Consider the following 20289-nt stretch of genomic DNA (forward strand, 5'->3'; position numbering starts at 1 on the left):
TGGTAGTTGATGCAGTTTTTGACAGTGTATTTTCCTCGTCGTGTTGATGCTGTCCAGCACGGCGTGTAGTTCGAAAGCTCGGGTGTTGTTGGTAGTTTTAGGCGTTTATTCTGAGTTGGCTGGATTGGCACCAGTATCCAGAACATTGAGCTATGACATTTTGTTGTCGTTTTGCTGGTCTGGTGGAGCAGAACTGATCTTGTGGTTGGCTCGTCGACTGGCTTTCGGTTGGGTTGCCTTCCAATTAAGAGGTTGTCGGTCTGGCTGCCTGTCTCACCTAAACGTGCGTTGGTCTTACCTTCCCAGGCCGATCCTTGGAACCTTCTGAGCGCCGCTCCTTGTGTTTCACATAGTGATTTCCTTTATAGTCTTAAGTACTCTGTATGGCCTTCAGCCGAGCTTATTAAAATTGCAAGGCTTTTCTTCTTAGGCCTTAAGCTGTAAGAAAAAATTGTTTCTTGTTTGATATGTGGCCTTCAGCCGAGTTTCAGCCTTTCAAAATTAAAATTGAAAATTCCTTGTGCCTAGGCTTTAAGCTGTAAATTGGTTTCAATTTGGTATGTGGGCTTCAGCCGTGTTTTCAGCCTTTTCAACTCTAAAGTTGAAAAATTTTGTCTAGGCCTTAAACCGTAAGAAATATTTTCTAGTTTTTATGTGGCCTTCAGCCGAGCTTTCCAGCTTTATTTGAAAATTGGAAATTTCTTTGTCTGGCCTTTAAGCCATGAGATTGTTTGGGTTTCGTATGTGGCCTTCAGCTGAGAGTTATGTGAAGCATTTTAGGATAAGGCCTTTAGCATATTTTAGTTGAAATTTAGAGGCTGTTCCCATTAGGCCTTTAGCCATAAAATTGTTTTCAGCATGGTGTGTGGCCTTCATCCGAGTTTTAACTCTCTGAAATTAATTGCCGTTAAGTCATAAGATTCTTATTCCTTAGTATGAGGCCTTCAGCCGAATTACACACGAAATATTTCAAGATAAGGCTTTCAGCCTTTTCAAATTGAAAGCTCTTCTTCCTAGGCCTTAAGCCATTAAATTCTTTTGTTGAAATGCGGCCTTTAGCCGAGTTTTCAGCCTATTTAAAATTTGAAAATCTTTGTCTCAGCCTTAAGCTGTAACACATTTCTTGACTAATGTGAGGCCTTCAGCCGAGTTCTACGGAAAAAATTTAAGCTAAGGCTTTCCGCCTGTTTACATTGAAGATAAAAAAAATTTCTAAAGAAGTGAAACCTTCAGAAGAACTCCTGTATATCAGTTCCTTGCTTAGGCCTTGTGCCTTGCATTTTCGATGAGGCCTTCAGCTGATCTAAATTTAATCAAAGGAGGTCTTTCGTTAAAACTTTGAGAGTTTTGATTCTTGCTTGTGTGACTGTGTGTTTTAAGAAATAAAGTTTATATGTTGAGTGCAACTGACAGTAACTTATTTTGGCCCCTTTCCACAAATATAACCGCATCCGCTCTGTCCTGCTAGCCCAGTGACTTCACTGAACAACAACAAAGACTAATCACAAGTCGACACACACACACACACACAGAGCCGATAGTTGGTCGCCGACCACATACATGTCGTCTGATCAGACGACCGACCGAACGGCCAAGCAAGGCCATCGCCACTCAGGTTATGTGTGTCGGCAACGGTCGGGCGCATCATGGCTATCTGGACCTCACTGATGCTGCGCCCCGACTCGATGTCCGTTCGGAACTCGGAGACACGGCGACCCGGGGGCACTGGCTCGGAACCCCCATGCAGAGGTAACACTGGCCCATTGGCCACCCGACATCTCTGCACAAGGGAGTAACCGACCCACGTCTGGCAAGATGACCAGCTGACGAGGCCCAGAAATGGACAAAAGACCAAATATATGTCGCCAGATGAGACGACCGACCGAACGACCAACCAACTGTCGTTCCCGCTCGAGTCTCCTTCCGTCGGACAGCACATGTGAGTGACCATCGCTCGGCAAGTACTGGCTGTCCGCGCCTCACTGGCGCTCCGTCCCCGACTGCTTCGCCCCCTCGACTGAACTCCGTGCCTGACTGAACTTCAATGCTGCTGCATCCCGACTCCCGACTTCACTGCTGCTGCGCCCCGACTGAGCTCCCAACTGCCACACACAGCACACCTGGAAAATATATTCGCCACACCACAGATAGTACAGTAGTACTAGTATCGATACACTCTGCTGCTGCCATTCACGGAGAGAAGACTGCAACGTTATGGCGGTAACCGAAGAAGAAATAAGGCACCACTGGACTGCACCCAATGATAAAAAAACAAGGCATGACGCGAGCCAGCCATGGGTCAATAATTGAGTACAGTTTATGCAAGGACGAAATAATTTTTAAGCTTTCGTTACTATCCGTTTCGCAACTTTTGTGTTAGTGGGAATTTACGTCCTGTTGATGAAATCGTACTTAACCCTTTCTGCGTCTGCGATTCTAAATGGCATCATTAAATATTCCTGGTTTTTTCTTGAGCTTCCCAATGCTTCAATGATACCGTTTGGCATCGCTTCACGTAGTTCCAAGTTTGGCCAACAGATGACAGTGGCGTTTCCTTTCATGACTCGCCGTTTGTTTGAAGTGCAGAACAGAGAAGTGTCGTGAGTTGTGCTACTGCATTTGTGAGTGAACAATAACTGAGGTGCTTAGTTTTATTCTGTGTATACTGAAATTGTTGGTTGTGAAACCAACTTTATGTAGTTCCTCAAGGGCTAGGGAAAGAAATACGGTAACTTTACAATACAGTTACGTATGCATTTTTTGGGGTAATTATTATGTAATTTCTAATGATGCCATTTGGAATCATTATTTTATTTATTAACCAATAGCTTCAAAAGAACTTTTGCAATGGATATGGCATATGAGCAACATATACACTAAATATTCATCACAAAAAAATTTTCCCCAATTTTTTTCTAAATGTGACGCACATAGGGTTAAAAAAGTTTTTTTTACAGCTATCAGTTTTAGGCTGAAATTCGTCCAGAGAGCATGGCACAGAGCTTGTTCCGGAGAAATATTCCATACGTAAAACGAAAAACACACATCCTGGAACACGAAGAAAACATTTAAACAGTCGTCGATCGCCTCACAGAAGCACAGCCGTCAGTGGATTCAGGGAACAAACCAACGTGCTGTGCTGTACTGGACTGTCCAGGCACGGTCGCTAAACCAAAGGTGTTAACATGTAAACATCCTGCTCGGCATCTGTCTACTGCAGTATTTCGGTTGTATGCTATCATATTCGTTTCAACCAAAGCTAATGACTTAGCTGCGAGAGGTTGAACTGAAAAATACTTCTCGATACAAGCTCACCTTAACAGTAGAATGCAAAAATTACTTACAATTATTACGCTGTGAATACATAAATGAAATATTCAGTTGAACGGACTACAGATATGACAATCAAGCGTAAAAGACACCATATAGTTATTCAGTCAATTAACAGAAACTTCGTAAAAACAAAAGTAGAACAGAACCACTATGAACAACACAAGAGGAACAAAAACCAGTGCTTAACAAAAGTCGTATCGTCGTTACACAAGTAAAACAGTAAGTAACTGCGAAAATACAGAACTATCATGATTGTTTGATATAAAAAAGGGAACTACAAGTATCCTGTCGTCATTACGTATGTAAATAATTTGAATCACACAATTTCATGGGTTCAGTCGTCTCGTTAAGAACAAAAATAGAGTAGACACCCTTATGTACAATATACCGGAAACAGTAATCATCCTAACTATTGAATAAAAATGGGTGTAAAAATCATATTGTCATTACATCTGTAAAAATATAAACGCACCTGAAATGCAGTTGTGTTATTCGCTACTGAATACGAGCTCCATGGCCAAGAACAGAGTGGGCATTACTGTTGTCAACAGTAAGCACCGTATCTGAATGTAAAAACCCAGTTTACAAACAAAATACACACCACATACCGCCGATATTTCTACATCTACATCTACATGGATACTCTGCAAATCACATTTAAGTGCTTGGCAGTGCTTTTTAATCTTTTCGGAAAAATGTACAAGGTCTCTAATTCATGTATTACTTAACGAATTAACTTCCAGGTTGAAAATCGAGCGCTCTTACATTGCACCCACACAGCAACTTAGGTTTACTATACACTTCTTTGTTAAATGTTCGCTGGTAGCCATGCTTATTTGCAGTACAGATAAACTTGACCCACCATAAGATCAACAGATGTCAGAAGCATGAAAAAATGCTACAGTCCCCCAATCGACGATGATGTGCTTTATGGTTCTCACCGCCCCAAATGGATTACTGTATGATAAATTTCAAAACTTAATGTACTATATCTCTTTTATAACCCCACAAAATAGGTTTAACTATCAGTATAACTATAACATATACTGATGTCTCATCTAATGTTACTATGTAGTGAATGAATTGGAAATCTATGGAGTGTGCTATTGCCTAGCGGGATTTATGCCAAGCGAACGTGGATAAAAGTCTGCTGCAGTATGTTACCCCCTGGTGGCACTGACGTAAACTTGTAGCTGAGTGGTGAGGGCTAACTGTGCACGCCGTAAACCGTGCACATAGCTTATCAAATCCGTAAATACACTGCTAGCCATTAAAATTGCTACACCACGGAAATGATTAGCTTTTCAGAGCATTCACACAAGATTGGCGCAGGTGGCGACACCTACAACGTGCTGAAATGAGGCAAGTTTCCAACCGATTTCTCATACACAAACAGCAGTTGACCGGCGTTGCCTGGTGAAACGTTGTTGTGATACCTCCTGTAAGGAGTAGAAATGCGTACCATCACGTTTTCGACTTTGATAAAGGTCGGATTGTAGCCTATCGCAATTGCGGTTTATCGTATCGCGACATTGCTGCTCGCGTTGGTCGAGATCCAATGACTGTTAGCAAAATATAGAATCGGTGGGTTCAGGAGGGTAATAAGGAACGCCGTGCTGGATCCCAACTGCCTCGTATCACTAGCAGTCGAGATGACAGGCATCTTATCCGCATGGCTGTAACGGATCGTGCAGCCACGTCTCGATCCCTGAGTCAACAGATGGGGACGTTTGCAAGACAACAACCATCTATCTGCACGAACAGTTCAACGACGTTTGCAGCAGCATGGACTATCAGCTCGGAGACCATGGCTGCGGTTACCCGTGACGCTGCATCAGAGACAGGAGCGCCTGCGATGGTGTACTCAACGACGAACCTGAGTGCACGAAGGGCAAAACGACATTTTTTCGGATGAATCCAGGTTCTGCTTACAGCATCATGATGGTCGCATCCGTGTTCGGCGACATCGTGGTGAACGCACATTGGAAGCGTGTATGGCTGGTCCCGGCGAAGGTTCGAGTCCTCCCTCGGCCATGGGTGTGTGTATTTGTCCTTAAGATAATTTAGGTTAAGTAGTGTGTAAGCTTAAGGACTGATGACCTTAGCAGTTAAGTCGCATAAGATTTCACACACAATTGAACGTTTTTGAAGCGTGCCATACTGGCGTATCACCCGGCATGATGGTATGGGGTGCCTTTGGTTACACGTCTCGGTCACCTCTTGTTCGCATTGACGGCACTTTGAACAGTGGACGTTAAATTTCAGATGTGTTACGACCCGTGAGTCTACCTTTCATTCGATTCCTGCGAAATCCTACATTTCGGCAGGATAATGCACGACCGCATGTTGCAGGTCCTGTACGGGCCTTTCTGGATACAGAAAATGTTCGACTGCTGCCCTGGCCAGCACTTTCTCCAGATCTCTCACTATCTGAAAACGTCTGGTCAATGGTGGCCGAACAACTGGCTCGTCACAATACGCCAGTCACTACTCTTGATGAACTGTGGTATCGTGTTGAAGCTGCATGGGCAGCTGTACCTGTACACGCCATCCAAGCTCTGTTTGACTCAATGCCTAAACGTATCAAGGCCGTTATTACGGCCAAGAGGTGGTTGTTTTGGGTACTGATTTCTCAGGATCTATGCACCCAAATTGCGTGAATATGTAATCACATGTCAGTTCTAGTATAATATATTTGTCCAATGAATACCCGTTTATCATCTGCATTTCTTCTTGGTGTAGAAATTTTAATGGCCAGTAGTGTATTTGGCCCGTAAGGCCATTACGTCACGTCAGTTGCGCACGTGCACAAGCTCCTTTACAATGTGCACAAGGGAAGGTGTGCTAACGACCCTGATGCGAATTTTCACCGAGTCTAGAGGAGCTGTAGCGCGGTTGATTTAAATGCCGTATCTTTCAGATTGCAGCATCTACGTTACTTTTAACGGGATCCAAAGAAAAATAACTAATAAAATAGCAAGGTGTAAAAGTTAGGGTGTTCACACGCTCTTGCGCTCTTACGCAACACCCAGGACTGCTCGTCCACCAGATGTGGTACTCACAGGTGTATGTAGGTTGAGTTCCTCACCGCCTAACAGAAGACCATAAAGAGCAACGAATGACCATCTGTGTGGAATTGCTTGCACGTTTACTAGGCTGATAGTGCAAATTTTTTATCAGACATCGTTACAGGCAATGAAACCTGGCTTCATCACCTCGGACCAGAATCAAAGCGGCCATTTATGGAGCGGCGCCACTCCGCCCCTTCTTGGAAGAAAAACTTCAGAGCCACACCCTCAGCCAGCATGTCATGGCGGCGGTGTTGTTGGATTCTGAAAGGGCTATTCTGTTTGATGGCCTTCCTCACGGTGCAACAATCAAATCCGAAATGTATTGTGCTACCCTCAGGAAACTGAAGAAATAACTTCAGTGTGCTCGTCGCCGCAAAAATGCAAACAAATTTCTCCTTCCCCATGATAAAACAAAGCCTCACACAAGCCTGCAAACCAGAGAGGAGCTCACAAAACTTCGTTGGACAGTTCTTCCTCATCCACCCTACAGCCCAGATCTCGCACCTTCCTACTTCCATCTGTTTGGCCCAATGAAGTATACTCGCCACAGGGGGCAGTAGCGGGATGACGGAGAGGTTATTGAAGCAGCAAGATGTTGGCCCTGACGTCGACCTGTGGAGTTACCATGCAGGCGTGCAGGCCCCCACAATAAGGTGGCGTAAGACCAGGCATTGAACGGAGATTATCCTGGAAAATTGGGTTTTGTAGCCAAAATAGTGCCGTCCGCCGAGTCACCTCACCACTTTCAACAGAAAAGTTTAATGAGGAGATTAATTTACTTAAAACCATAGTAGTCAATAATTAATATACGCCTAACATAGTGGACGATATCCACAAAAAGAAAACTGCAAGAACTACTACGCTCAACACCTCACGCGCTGAAGTTAACCCAAAAAAAAACCGCTTTTCTATTCCTTTCGTAGGACCCATTTCCTATTAGATTCAGCGCATGCTTCGCTACAAATACAACTGCAATGCTGCCTTCTCTACTAATAATAATCTGAAGAGAAACTTCATTCATAATCTGAAATCTATTCGCTCCCCTACAGAAAGTTCTGGCATTTATAAGATCATCTGTGATACCTGCTCCTCCTATTATATAGGGCAAACTGGACGTGCTTTCGCAATCAGATATAAAGAACATCTTTTGAGAAAGAACGGCACCAGTCCCCTAAATTCATCCTTTGCCGATCATCTCTTAATTACTGGACACGTGCCTAAAGTCATTGGCGATAGCAATATTCTGCATACCGAAAAGAAGGGACGTAGGTTAGATGTTTTAGAGGAATTGGAGATTTTGAAACTTCTATCTCGTCATGATGGCCTCATTCTCAAAGAACAGCTGCAGCTGCGAAATAAAAACTTTTTCGATTGTATAAAGCCATTTGCTTGATCTTTGATTCAGATTTCATCATGCAGTTTGCCGAAATGTTATTTTCCTGTTACGTTTTTGCCATTTTCTTGTATGTCATAACTGAGGTTTTTTTACGTTACAAAATGCATCTCTGTTTAAAGCACATAAATATTAACTTCATCTTATTATTATTAGTGCTTACGTTATACCTGACTCTGCTTCATTACAATTCCATGTGTCTAATTTTGAATGAAGCCTTTCAGGCTTAGATTTTTTAGAATGTGACTTGTAAGTACTGCATCTCTTTCCAGTCAGTACACACTTTAGTTTATTAATGTATTATATACCTGTTACGTTTTAGAACAGTTAGTTTAATTCGGAAGACGACGCTCTTAGTAGAGTCGAAACCTGGTCAATTTTGACTTAATATTTGTGACCGAGGACTTATTTGTTCTAGTATAATAATATGGAGTATTGCGATCCTGCTTTCAGAAAAGAAGTGTTGCATTACTTATTTAACGCCCATCGTATTATGATTGTTTTTTCTCAGTAGACTTCCCACCTCTCTCTCTCTCTCTCTCTCTCTCTCTCTCTCTCTCTCCTCCCTCGCTACATTTTAATCATTCATTTTTCTTCTCGAATGCCTGATAAACCGATTGTGATAAACATGTTAAGCTTACAATTGACGTGTAACAAGAAGTGAGTCAGTTACCGTTTTGTGCTCCCAGTGTCTCGGCTCCTCTTGTAGTTACTGCTGCGCCGGCCACACTCCTTGGGTTCCACCGTACAGAGCCAGCGGCACGTCTGCTTCGCCTTGCGGTCGCCAGGTGTCATCCCAGTCAGAACGTTTGCGACCACTGAAACACATCGCGCGACGGCCGAAAAATATGAACACACTTATAAAATGGCACACAAAGCTAACGGAAAGTTTGAGCACTGTAGTGAGAGTCAAGAAAGCCATAAACTTTAGCCCTCGACGCACTCACTCACACACACACACACACACACACACACACACACACACACACACAGGCTCCCAAACGTGTACGCACACACACAAACCTTGCCTCCACTTCCTTTGTAAAAATTGCAACATCCAGAAATAGCAAGCACACTACACATCCTAAGCAAGTAATCGGCCCTACGCACATGTATAAGATACGAACACGTTCGCAGACACACAATAGCATTTATATCTTTGGCTACGACAAGGTATAAAAGGGCTGGGCTTAGACGGAGCTGTCATCTGTACTCAAGTGATTAGTGTGGAAAGGTTTCTGACGTGATTATGCCCACACGATAGCAATTGGCAGACTTTGAACGCGGAATGCTACTTGGAGCTAGACACATGTCCCTGAAACCTAAGAAAGATTCAGCACTGCAGTTCCAAACACGTAATTGGGAGGTTTCTGCTGATTGCACAGGTGAATGCCAGAAAAAGGAAGCCCTTCGAAACATGTCCAATCGAGACTCTCCCCCCACCCACTTCCTAACTTACTGTCGGCTCGTTAACCACGTGGCTGGAAATGCTTGGGACTGGGACTCGAACAGTTCACTCTGATCTTTGATGCAGAGAATTAAACGTGTAAAAGACTCACCTGACCGTCTGGTTTGGACCTTGGAGCAGATTTCAAGGTCTAAGCCAGAGACTGAGACAATTCTACTAAGGTATCAGATGCGAATTTGTCGATCTCCGCTATCAGGCAAAGGATTTTAGGGTTCACCCTAATAGGTCCGGCGTGCACTGCACGCAGAAAGTGGCTACTGGGGTAGTGGATTACGTGTGGCGTGTGCATAGTTACAGAAGTCCCCCTCCCCCTTTTCGGATTAGAGCCGAATTGCCTACCTAATTCGAAAATACATCCGCAACAATGTGCTCAGAGAATTCTTCTCGTCCAGATCCGAGCGGACTGATATTATATTACTAAACTGCAGTTGTATCCAAGCAAAGGTGCCAGAATTAGTATCGTGTATTGAAAATTATAATGCGCATTTACACTGCGCTGAGTAAAGACATGGGACACCTCCTAATACCATGTCGGACCTCGTTTTGCCCCAAATTGTGCAGCAACTAGACATGAAAAGAATATCGGCCCACTGTTCGAACGTCCAGGTGGGATGTTAGCATGTTGACAGCGCCCTCTCGACGTTCCCTTCTGTGAAGACGCGTCAGAGGTACACACACAGTAAAGCGCACTCTACCGAAGCCTTCTGTACACCGTTTTCCTCGCTATAACTCGTCCAGTGGATGCTGGGAGGTCAGATGCCAGTTGCCCTGCAGTACTAAGGCGGTACCGTCGTGTCCTTACAGCCAAATAACGATTTTGTCTTTCTGATGTTACACGTCGTCGGCCGCGTCCAAGGTCTTCGGGATAGTTTCGACCTCTATAAACTGTCGCCACATCCGAAAAATAACGGGACTACTCACATTAAGCCATAGGGTGGTGGGGTTTCATGTTCCGCTAAATAGGTCAGGTGTCCACTACACACAGGAGGCGGCTACGCGGGTAGAAGGGGCTGTGTGGCGTGGACTGGGCAGTTTTTTAAGTAAGATATCCTCGGGAAAGATCAAAAAGGACTCCTGTCTGAAAGGTACAGGGCAAATAAAAGACGAAAATCGACCACGCAACAGTCTGTATAGCAGTTGTAGATTGTCGAAGCTGTGTTGGGAAAGTACCAGAGCTTCAAGCGCTGATAGAAAGCACTCAAGCTGGAATCGTTATAGGAACAGAAAGCCGGCTAAACCCAGAGATAAATTCTGCCGAAATTTTTACGTAGGTACAAACCGTGTTCAGAAAGTATAGATTAAATAAATTAGGAGGTGTTGTGTTTGTGTCTGTTGGTAGTAGTTTATCTTGTAGTGAAGTTGAAATAGATAGTTCCTTCGAATTGCTATGGGTATAGGTTTACTCAACAGCCGTAGCAAAATAATAATTGGCTCCTTCTACCGTCCCCCTGACTCAGATGATATAATAGCTGAACGCTTCAAAGAAAACTTGAATCTCATTACAAATTAGTACCCCACTCATACAGTTATAATTGTTGGAGACTTTAATCTACCCCAGATTTGTTGGCGAAAATACATGTTCAAAGCTGGTGGTAGGCAGAAAACCTCTTCCGAAATTGTACTAAATGCTATCTGATAATTACTTTGAACAATTAGCTCATGAGCCCACACTGATTGTAAATGTTTGCGAAAACAGACTTCACTTCTTAGGTACAAATAATCCTGATCTAGTAGAGAGCATCATGACGCATACAGGGATTAGTGAACACAAGGTCATTGTAGCGAAGCTCAAAACCATGTCAACAAAAACCATTAAAAATAAACGCAAAATATATCTATTTAAAACAGCAGATAAAAACTCGATTGATGCCTTTCTAAGAGAGAGTCCCCATTCCTTCCAAGCTAATTATGTAAGTGTAGACCAGATATGGCTCAAATTCAAAGATACAGTATCGACATAAATAGGTAGATTCATACCGCATAAGTTAATAAGAGACGGGACTGATCCACCATGGTACACAAAACACGTCAGAACACTGTTGCAGAAGGAACGAAAAAAGCATGCCAAATTCAGAAGAACGCAAAATCCCCAAGACTGGCTAAGTTTCACGGAAGCTCGAAATTTAGTGCGGGCGTCAATGCGATATGCTTTTAACAGTTTCCACAATGAAATATTGTCTCAAAATATGGTAGAAAACCCAAAGAGATTCTGGTCGTATGTAAAGTACGCCAGTGGCAAGAAACAGTGAATACCGTCACTGCGCGATAGCGATGGAAATGTTACCTATGACGGTGCCACTAAAGCGGAGTGACTAAATACAGTTTTCCGTAATTCCTTCACGAAACAAGACGAAGTAAATACTCCAGGATTCGAAACCAGAACAGCTGTTAGCTTGAGTGACATAAAAGAAGATAGGTGTTGCGAAACAAAAATCACTTAAGAAAGGTAAGTCTTCCGGTCCAGATGGTATACCAATCAGGTTCCTTTCAGAGTATGCAGACACAATAGCACCTTTCTTAGCAATCATATACAACCACTCACTTGACGAAAGGTGTGTTCTTAACGACTGGAAAGTAGCACAGGTCACACCAATATTCAAGAAAGGAAATAGGAATTACAGACCCATATCACTGTCCTCGATTTGCAGTAGGATTTTGGAGCATATACTGTACTCGAACATTATGAACCATCTTGAAGAAAATGACATATTGATAAATAACCAACACGGATTCAGAAAATATCGTTCTTGTGCAACACAGCTAGCTGTTTATTCCCATGAAGTAATGAGTGCTGTCAACAAGGGATCTCAGATCGATTCCATACCCTTAGATTTCGAGAAGGCTTTTGATACCGTTCCTCACAAGCGACTGATAATCAAATTGCGTGCATATGGAGTATCGTCTCAGTTGTGTGACTGGATTCGTGATTTCCTCTCAGAGAGGTCACAGTTCGTAGTGATATACGGTAAATCGAGTAGAACAGAAGTCATATCTGGCGTTTCGCAAGTTAGTGTCATAGACCCTCTGCTGTTCCTGATTTATATAAATGATCTAGGTGATAATCTGGGATGCCCCCTGAGACTGTTTGACTGTTTGTAGATGACACTGTAATTTACCGTCAAGTAAAATCATCAGACGAACAATTCCAATTACAAAATGATCTAGAAAGAATTTATGTATGGTGCGAAAAGTGGCAATCAGCACTAAACAAAGAAAAGTGGGAAGTCACCCACAAGGGTACTAAAAGAAATCCGATACATTTTGGGTATCCGATAAATCGCACAAATCTAGGGGCTGTCCATTCGACTAAATACCTAGGAATTACAATTACGAAAAACGTAAATTGGAAAAACCACATAGATAATATCGTGGGGAAGGCGAAATAAAGACTGCGCTTTGTTGGCAGAACACTTAGAAGATGGGAAAACCCACTAAAGAGACAGCATACATTACACTTGTCCGTCCTCTGCTGGAATATTGCTGAGCGGTATGGGATCCTTACCAGGTAGGACATCGAAAAAGAGCAAAGAAGGGCAGCTCATTTCGGGTTATCGCGCAATAGGGATGACAGTCACTGAAACAAATTCGGTTTGCTTTGCGGGGAAATCTACTTACGAAATTTCAATCACAATCTTTCTCTTCCGAATGCGAAAATATTTTGTCGACACCCACTTACAGAGGAATAAATGATCATCATAATAAAATAAGAGAAATCAGAGCTCGAACGGAAAGATTTAGGTGTTCCTTTTTCCCACGCGCCATTCGCGAGTGGAATGGTAGAGATGTAGTACGAAAATGGTTCGATGAACCCTCTGCCAGGCACTTCAGTGTGGATTGCAGAGTAACCTTATCAGTTTGCGACTGCCTTGCTTCCATTCTTCCCACGGCCCTCAATCTCAGAGAGGCTGGTAGGGCTCTTCTCTGCGCCATTCTGCACCGTCTGTGACTGTGTACACAGCGATTGTGGATGTGGGACTTCTAGGCAAACACCATCCCGTTTGATTGCTGCCATGACGTCATCACTGGGTTGCTTGTATGTAGACCAGAATCCTATCTTTCGTGCAGGACACGATCGTATGGACACCTGTTGACAGTTTGTATGATTATATCGTGAATTAGACACAGGACGAGGAAATATTGGTTTGTTGCTTTAATTTTCGATACCAGTGTATGTTGTTAGAAGCTGAAAGAGACGACATGTGTTTCCCTCATCCTTTCCGTGTAATCCTTTGTGAAACTCTAGCTAGGCAGTAACGCTTAGTTACCATAACAGAGAACAATTACGCATGAAAACATAAAAGGAAGTCACAAACTCTGTCTTCCCCTACAGTTTTTACACTCTACAGCTCCCTCTACTACGATGGAGGCTACTCCCTGATATCTTGATATATATACTATAATCCTGTCCCTTCATACCATATCGCAGATACTTTGATTTGCTTCTTTTTCAGTTTTCCCGAGTTAATGAATTACTTTCTTATATTGCTGTACTTTAGACATATAAGGGACAGCAAAATGAAAACAAGGCAGTTCGAAAACAGGAACTCCACTCTTCATTATTTTAAAAGTAACTGACACAACTGTTATTTATCCCACTGTGAGACGAGGTGGTCGCCTCCTGTATCCGCCTTCCGTCCCCCATATGACTCCACTGTGACCTCATCCCATTCCCCCACCTCCTCCTTGTCCTCCAACATTTCCGCACCCCTTACACTCTCCACATGCTTCATCCCCCCCCCCTCGCCACCTGGATTCCTCCTTCCTCTCCACCCCCCTCCCATTGCGCGCCTCTATCGCTGTATTCCTTCCCCTCTCTACCTCCACACCCTCCATCTCCTCCATAAGGGCAATTTCCAGCACCTCTCACTCACTTATGATGAACCTTGCCAGGATCTCGACCCTTACTACCAACTGTAGCCTGGCCTTGTTCCCCCTCCCCTCCATAGGGCCCCCTTTCTTCTCCCCTCCTCCTCTTGGAGCTGTTTCTCGTCTGTCCCATCCCCTGAGTCTCTGCATCCCTCCTCAGCCGTTTCCCTCTCCCATTCTTGCCTCCCAGGCCCCCTTCAGCGAGCCCCCCATCCTGTCACCCCTTCTCTCCCTCCCCCCTCTAACACCACCCATTCCCCCCCCCACACCTTTCTTCCCTCCTCCCTTGTATCCATACTGCTGGGAGATCCTCCCAGTTTGTTCTTTGTCATCGGGGGGCTACTTCATTGTTGTGTCTCATGCTGTTTTACAATGACATCAAGTGCTGTGACTTCTATCATGTGCTGGACTTGTACTAGTGTTTCTGTCTGCGATTTTTTTGCGATATTTCACCTGTCAACACTTTATGCTCCAGCAGTACTTTACCTCGTGTTTTTTAATAGTCACAGTGAGTGGTTATTTTAGATTTTTATCTCCATTTTTACAGTCTTACATTTTGTATTTTATATTCCATTATGTTACCTCCTTTTTTTTATATCTCTGTCTCACCATATTTTCTCTTTATGTTGTTTTAAATGTCTCCATGTTCTGTACTTACTGTCTCTCGGCTGAAGAGCGGCGCCTATGCTGCTGCCAGCCTGCGCCAGATGGGGAGTTGAAACGCAACAAAGAGAAAAAAAAGAAGCGGACATTGCCTTCATGGAAAAATATGTGAGGTGTGGAGAATGTGTAAAGGATTCGCAGTGAATGATTTCCAATATACTCGAAACGATCTTGCCTACATGTGGGTTGACATTTTGTTGGCAGGTTGTTTTGACTACACTAGAAAAGTTTCGCTAGGAGACCCTTACACATCCTCCATACCTCAATATTCAATTTCCATATTTTTAGAGTTGTCAAGAGGGACATTTGAGGCCATAGATTTGCTTCAGGCGAAAATGTGCGCACTTGGGAACTATCATGAATCCGTAGACAAGTGCAAACTTTTTCCATGAAGGCACTGAACACCACAGTTTACTTAATTTTTTTCAATATTTCTCCTTTTCATTTTACTGCCCCTTATCACGAATGTAAAATTAGAGAGATTAGAGCGCGCATGGAGGCTTTCAGACAGTCGTTCTTCCCGCGAACCATACGCGACTGGAACAGGAAAGGGAGGTAATGACAGTGGCACGTAAAGTGCCCTCCGCCACACACCGTTAGGTGGCTTCCGGAGTATAAATGTAGATGTAGATATACTGTCTCTGACTCACCTTGAAGATGGCTGGGAGGTTTCTAGCCAAAATATCGCAAGAAGAATTGTCGCTGTCCCGAGAGCACGTCCGAAAGATGATGGAACACAATGCACTGTTATTGTTATTAAAATAGTATGCATGTGGCATATTAAATGTGGGGATGACAGCAAGATAAATTTCGCGATGTGGGAGGGGGCAAAGGGGGGGAAAGATACAATAACAAAGTATGAACGCTCCTTCCCCTCCCCAGAACCAAACACTTGATCTATGGCTACTGGTTTTAGGGTAAATAGTAGTAGATTAACACAGGAATAATTTTTAGCAAAGTCAGCTAAGGAAACGAACTGTAAATTGATTGCCTCTGATAATCCTTATTCGTGCTCTGAAGGTTCTGTGCAAACTCAATTGTACGTATATAGATAATAATAATCATAATAATTATTATTATTGTTACTATAATTTCGTGTGGAGCAGTATGCAAGTTTTTCTGTTGGAGATGACATCGGCGACCTGCGAGTCCTTGCCGGCCGCGGTGGTCTAGCGGTTCCAGGCGCTCAGTCCGGAACCGCGCGACTGCTACGGTCGCTGGTTCGAATCCTGCCTCTGGCATGGATGTGTGTGATGTCCTTAGGTTAGTTAAGTTTAAGTAGTTCTAAGTTCTAGGGGACTGATGACCACAGATGTTTAGTCACATAGTGCTCAGAGCCATTTGAACCATTTTGCCAGTCCTTAATCTACGCCAGTTGCCCTCGTGGTGAAAATTAACAGTGTAACGTGGAATCCGAACCACGTGTCATTCCTGGCAGCGTCTCACACCGTTGAGAGGTGAAGGTTATGTTAAAACGAAGGCTGAAAAATTCCTGGTTCGACCGAGATTCGATCTGGCAACATCTCAGTTTTCAGGCACGCCCTTTACCGCCTTTTCTTTTGTTAAAAGCTAGAGTGTAAAAAAGTGACCCAGGTAGGGTTCGGTCCAACAACCTTTCGTTTCCTAGCCAGACATTTTACCGCTTTTTTATGCTAGGTTAAAAAGCAGAGAGAAAAAAACTGACACAGTCCGTATTCGATCCTACAACTTACTGGCTTCTGACCACAAGTTTTTCCGTCCTTTCCATTAATATTATACAGGGTGTTACAAAAAGGTACGGTCAAACTTTCAGGAAACATTCCTCACAAACAAACAAAGAAAATATGTTATACGGACATGTGTCCGGAAACGCTTACTTTCCATGTTAGAGCTCATTTTATTACTTCTCTTCAATTCACATCAATCATGGAACGGAAAAACACAGCAACAGAACGTACCAGCGTGACTTCAAACACTTTGTTACAGGAAATGTTCAAAAGTCCTCCGTTAGCGATGATACATGCATCCACCCTCCGTCGCATGGAATCCCTGATACGCTGATGCAGCCCTGGAGAATGGCGTATTGTATCACAGCCGTCCACAATACGAGCAGGAAGAGTCTCTACATTTGGTACCGGGATTGCGTAGACAAGAGCTTTCAAATGCCGCCATAAATGAAAGTCAAGAGGGTTGAGGTCAGGAGAGCGTGGAGGCCATGGAATTGGTCCGCCTCTACCAATCCATCGGTCACCAAATCTGTTGTTGAGAAGCGTACGAACACTGCGACTGAAATGTGCAGGAGCTCCATCGTGCATGAACCACATGTTGTGTCGTACTTGTAAAGGCACATGTTCTAGCAGCACAGGTAGAGTATCCCGTATGAAATCATGATAACGTGCTCCATTGAGCGTAGGTGTAAGAACAAACTAAAATGAGCTCTAATATGGAAATTAAGCGTTTCCGGACACATGTCCAAATAACATCTTTTCTTTATTTGTGTGTGAGGAATGTTTCCTGAAAGTTTGGCCGTACCTTTTTGTAACACCCAGTATTATTATTATTTCAGCCAAAGCAGCCTTTGCTTGTTTATTATGCATAGTTATAAAATAAGAAACATTACACCCAGACCTGTACGCGAACTATTCAGCTCGAGCCATCACACGCAAAATTATACTCACTACATTTTATTTTCATTTTATTTTATTGTTTAATGCTGAACATCTGTACTGTTATGTATCCACTACCTATCAGGTCGGCCGCGGTGGTCTAGCGGTTCTAGGCGCTCAGTCCGGAACCGCGCGACTGCTACGGTCGCAGGTTCGAATCCTGCCTCAGGCATGGATGTGTGTGATGTCCTTAGGTTAGTTAGGTTTAAGTAGTTCTAAGTTCTAGGGGACTGATGACCACAGATGTTAAGTCCCATAGTGCTCAGAGCCATTTGAACCATTTGAACCTATCAGACAGCACTGTAAGCCAATTCATATCTGACATAGGTGTTCGTATGCAGTTGTGCTACAGAGCATGGCATTACAAGCTTCTAGCATTCGCACCTGGCTTCAGCCTATGCCCTGCCGATGAAACGTAGGGGTGAGCATGTTGTCAAAAGAGTCCTGAAAGCGTCTGGCTGCTCCAGTAGGCGGAATACATGTACTGGTGAAACGCAAATTGATGTTTCCCCCATCACCAGGGACCACGGAATGTACAAAGTAACCGAGCAGCCAGATTACTGCATTGTTCTCTGTTTTCTGAGAAAAATAAAGTTGAAAGTCGCCGAATGATATCAGTGGTGTAGACGGAGTCAACAGACCTGGTATGGAAAGCCAAGTGTTCCGGAGCCAGTACGAGTTTGCCAAATGCAGGTAAGTCGATGCTGGATGCTGTCTATAAGAGCACGTTTCCTACATTTGTCTGTGTTACCGATTCACTCCAATGCAAACGGTCATCATTGGGGATCAAATTATTTACCGCTCTGTACAGAGAAGAGACCACTGTCATGGAAAGAAACGGGAAGCTAATACTGTTCCACACTGTCTTCCAGAGGATCCGCGGCGACAGCAGTTCTATGGGATTGGGACAGACAATCCTTTCCGATAGAGCGAGCAGAGACCGGCTCACAGATACCGGCCGCTGCAGTACATCGGAACCCGAACAGCCCACGGCAAGGTAGGATTCTCCAATATGTCGTAGTTTAAAATCAAGGCGACCAATATCAGCAGGTAGAGCAAGAATCGGTGGACGCCCAAGTCTGAACGGCAAGTCTTGAAATTATATGATTCCTGGATAATAATCAAAACCGTGTGCTGAATGTATAAATTAGAGGGAAACCCCCATAAGATACGTAACTGTTTTTCGTGTCCTGATTGCATAGCGCAACCAGACAAGAGCGGAAATTTTTTTGCCATCTTTGCAGCAATCAGGACCAACTGGGCAATGTAAAATAACTTACACAAGACATATACATCCAAGATGCGAACGTTTTGGAGAACTGTAACATGGGGCCAGTCGTGTTCCAGTGTGCCTCCCTAGACTTTGTCAATTTTCCAGTTAGGTGTCGCCATTTTAAAAGGGTAACAATCAACGATGGCACCCAATGGCGTACGGCAGTCTACAGCAGAAGCCCACTGCACAGCAACATCATCGAAGCTCGCTAGTTTGAGAATTTTACTTTTGCTCCCGTCAGGACCTCAACAGTAATTAGCTAAATTCGCCTTTTGCATTGGAAACTCCTCACTACGACGGAGAAGGAACACCACGTCGGGATACAGTAAGGGTTGCACCAGAAACACTCATTCTACATAACTGCAATGGGAGACGGCGAAACAGTAGTTCCAGAGACAGGACAAGTAAGGAAATGGAAAGCGGGCTGCCCTGGGGCACACACCGGTTGACCGCGATCGTCGGCGTCAGCTCACCATCGGCTAGTGTCTTTGCAACGATGCCTTATGTGGGAGAGAACTACACGAGCCTCAAGGTGAAACCGATTGCCTGCAACACACAGACAAAATAACTATGAGAAACGTGGTCAGATGTTAACATCTAGGAAAGCAGGGCACATTGGGCAGAGGTGCCTGCAGAAGCTGAAATCACATCTCAGTTCTCCGATACTGGAGTCAAAATTGAGCGACCAGAACGACAACTCTGATGTTCGCCTGTCACATTCGCCAACGGAGAACATAACCTGCTATTGATTGCCGTCGCTACAGTTTTATAGTCAAAATTAAGCAACGTGAAAGGACGAAAAGAATCCACAGAGACACGGCCGTGTTGTTTCGGTATTAATACTAAAGTCTACAGGCACAGTTCTCCCCTGCGTAACCTCGTTTAACACCCAAGAGGGACCAAAAGCGGAGATAAAACTGCTTAGGGAGACCATCCGAGGTGATTAAAGGGAGGAAGAAGCAGCTCTTTTAAGTAAACACCTCATCTGCCTAAAGGGCGGCCAAATGATCCTCCCACACAGGGCTCCATGAGCATCATGGGGAAAGAGGCTCGTATTGTTATCAAATGCACATAATTCTGAGAGGTACTGTTGGAGAGAGCGAACGTCTTCACCCTGTTCAGTCAGTTGACGGCCTGCAGCAACTGTGAGGGTCGCAATGAATCAGTGGAGACGTCAAATGAGCACTATAGGACTAACTTCTGAGGTCATCAGTCCCCTAGAACTTAGAACTACTTAAACCTAACTAACCTAAGGGCATCACACACATCCATGCCCGAGGCAGGTTTCGAACCTGCGACCGTAGCAGTCGCGCGGTTCCACATTTTAGCGCCTAGAACCGCTCGGTCACTCCGGCCGGCAGTGGAGACGTCGCGACTGGTAGCGAAGCAGGTGATACAGTAGCGTCAGTTCCTACTCAAACCAGCTGCCGAGGTTTAGATTTGAGCTGTAAACCCACCATCTGATACCTCTTGTGCTGCAGCAGCTTTGCTTTAATACGGTGAACGTCTTTGAACCGGAGTGGGGTGTTACCCGCCCCTTCATATAACTGATGCGAAAGAAAGTAATAAAATCCGTA

The 20289-nt window shown here is 44.1% G+C and overlaps 1 protein-coding gene across 1 annotated transcript in view; it reads right to left on the bottom strand.

Annotated features, from left to right (window-relative positions):
- Positions 1 to 20289, bottom strand: part of LOC126419730 (uncharacterized) — a 203762-nt gene that overhangs the window by 12597 nt on the left and 170876 nt on the right. The window contains exon 3 of the mRNA XM_050086909.1: positions 8471 to 8615. Coding sequence (XP_049942866.1) covers positions 8507 to 8615 — 109 coding nt within the window. The 3' untranslated portion in view covers positions 8471 to 8506. The remainder of the gene's footprint in view (positions 1 to 8470; positions 8616 to 20289) is intronic.

Source organism: Schistocerca serialis, chromosome 9 (genome assembly GCF_023864345.2).
Source record: "Schistocerca serialis cubense isolate TAMUIC-IGC-003099 chromosome 9, iqSchSeri2.2, whole genome shotgun sequence".
Classification (NCBI taxonomy): Eukaryota; Metazoa; Arthropoda; class Insecta; order Orthoptera; family Acrididae; genus Schistocerca; species Schistocerca serialis.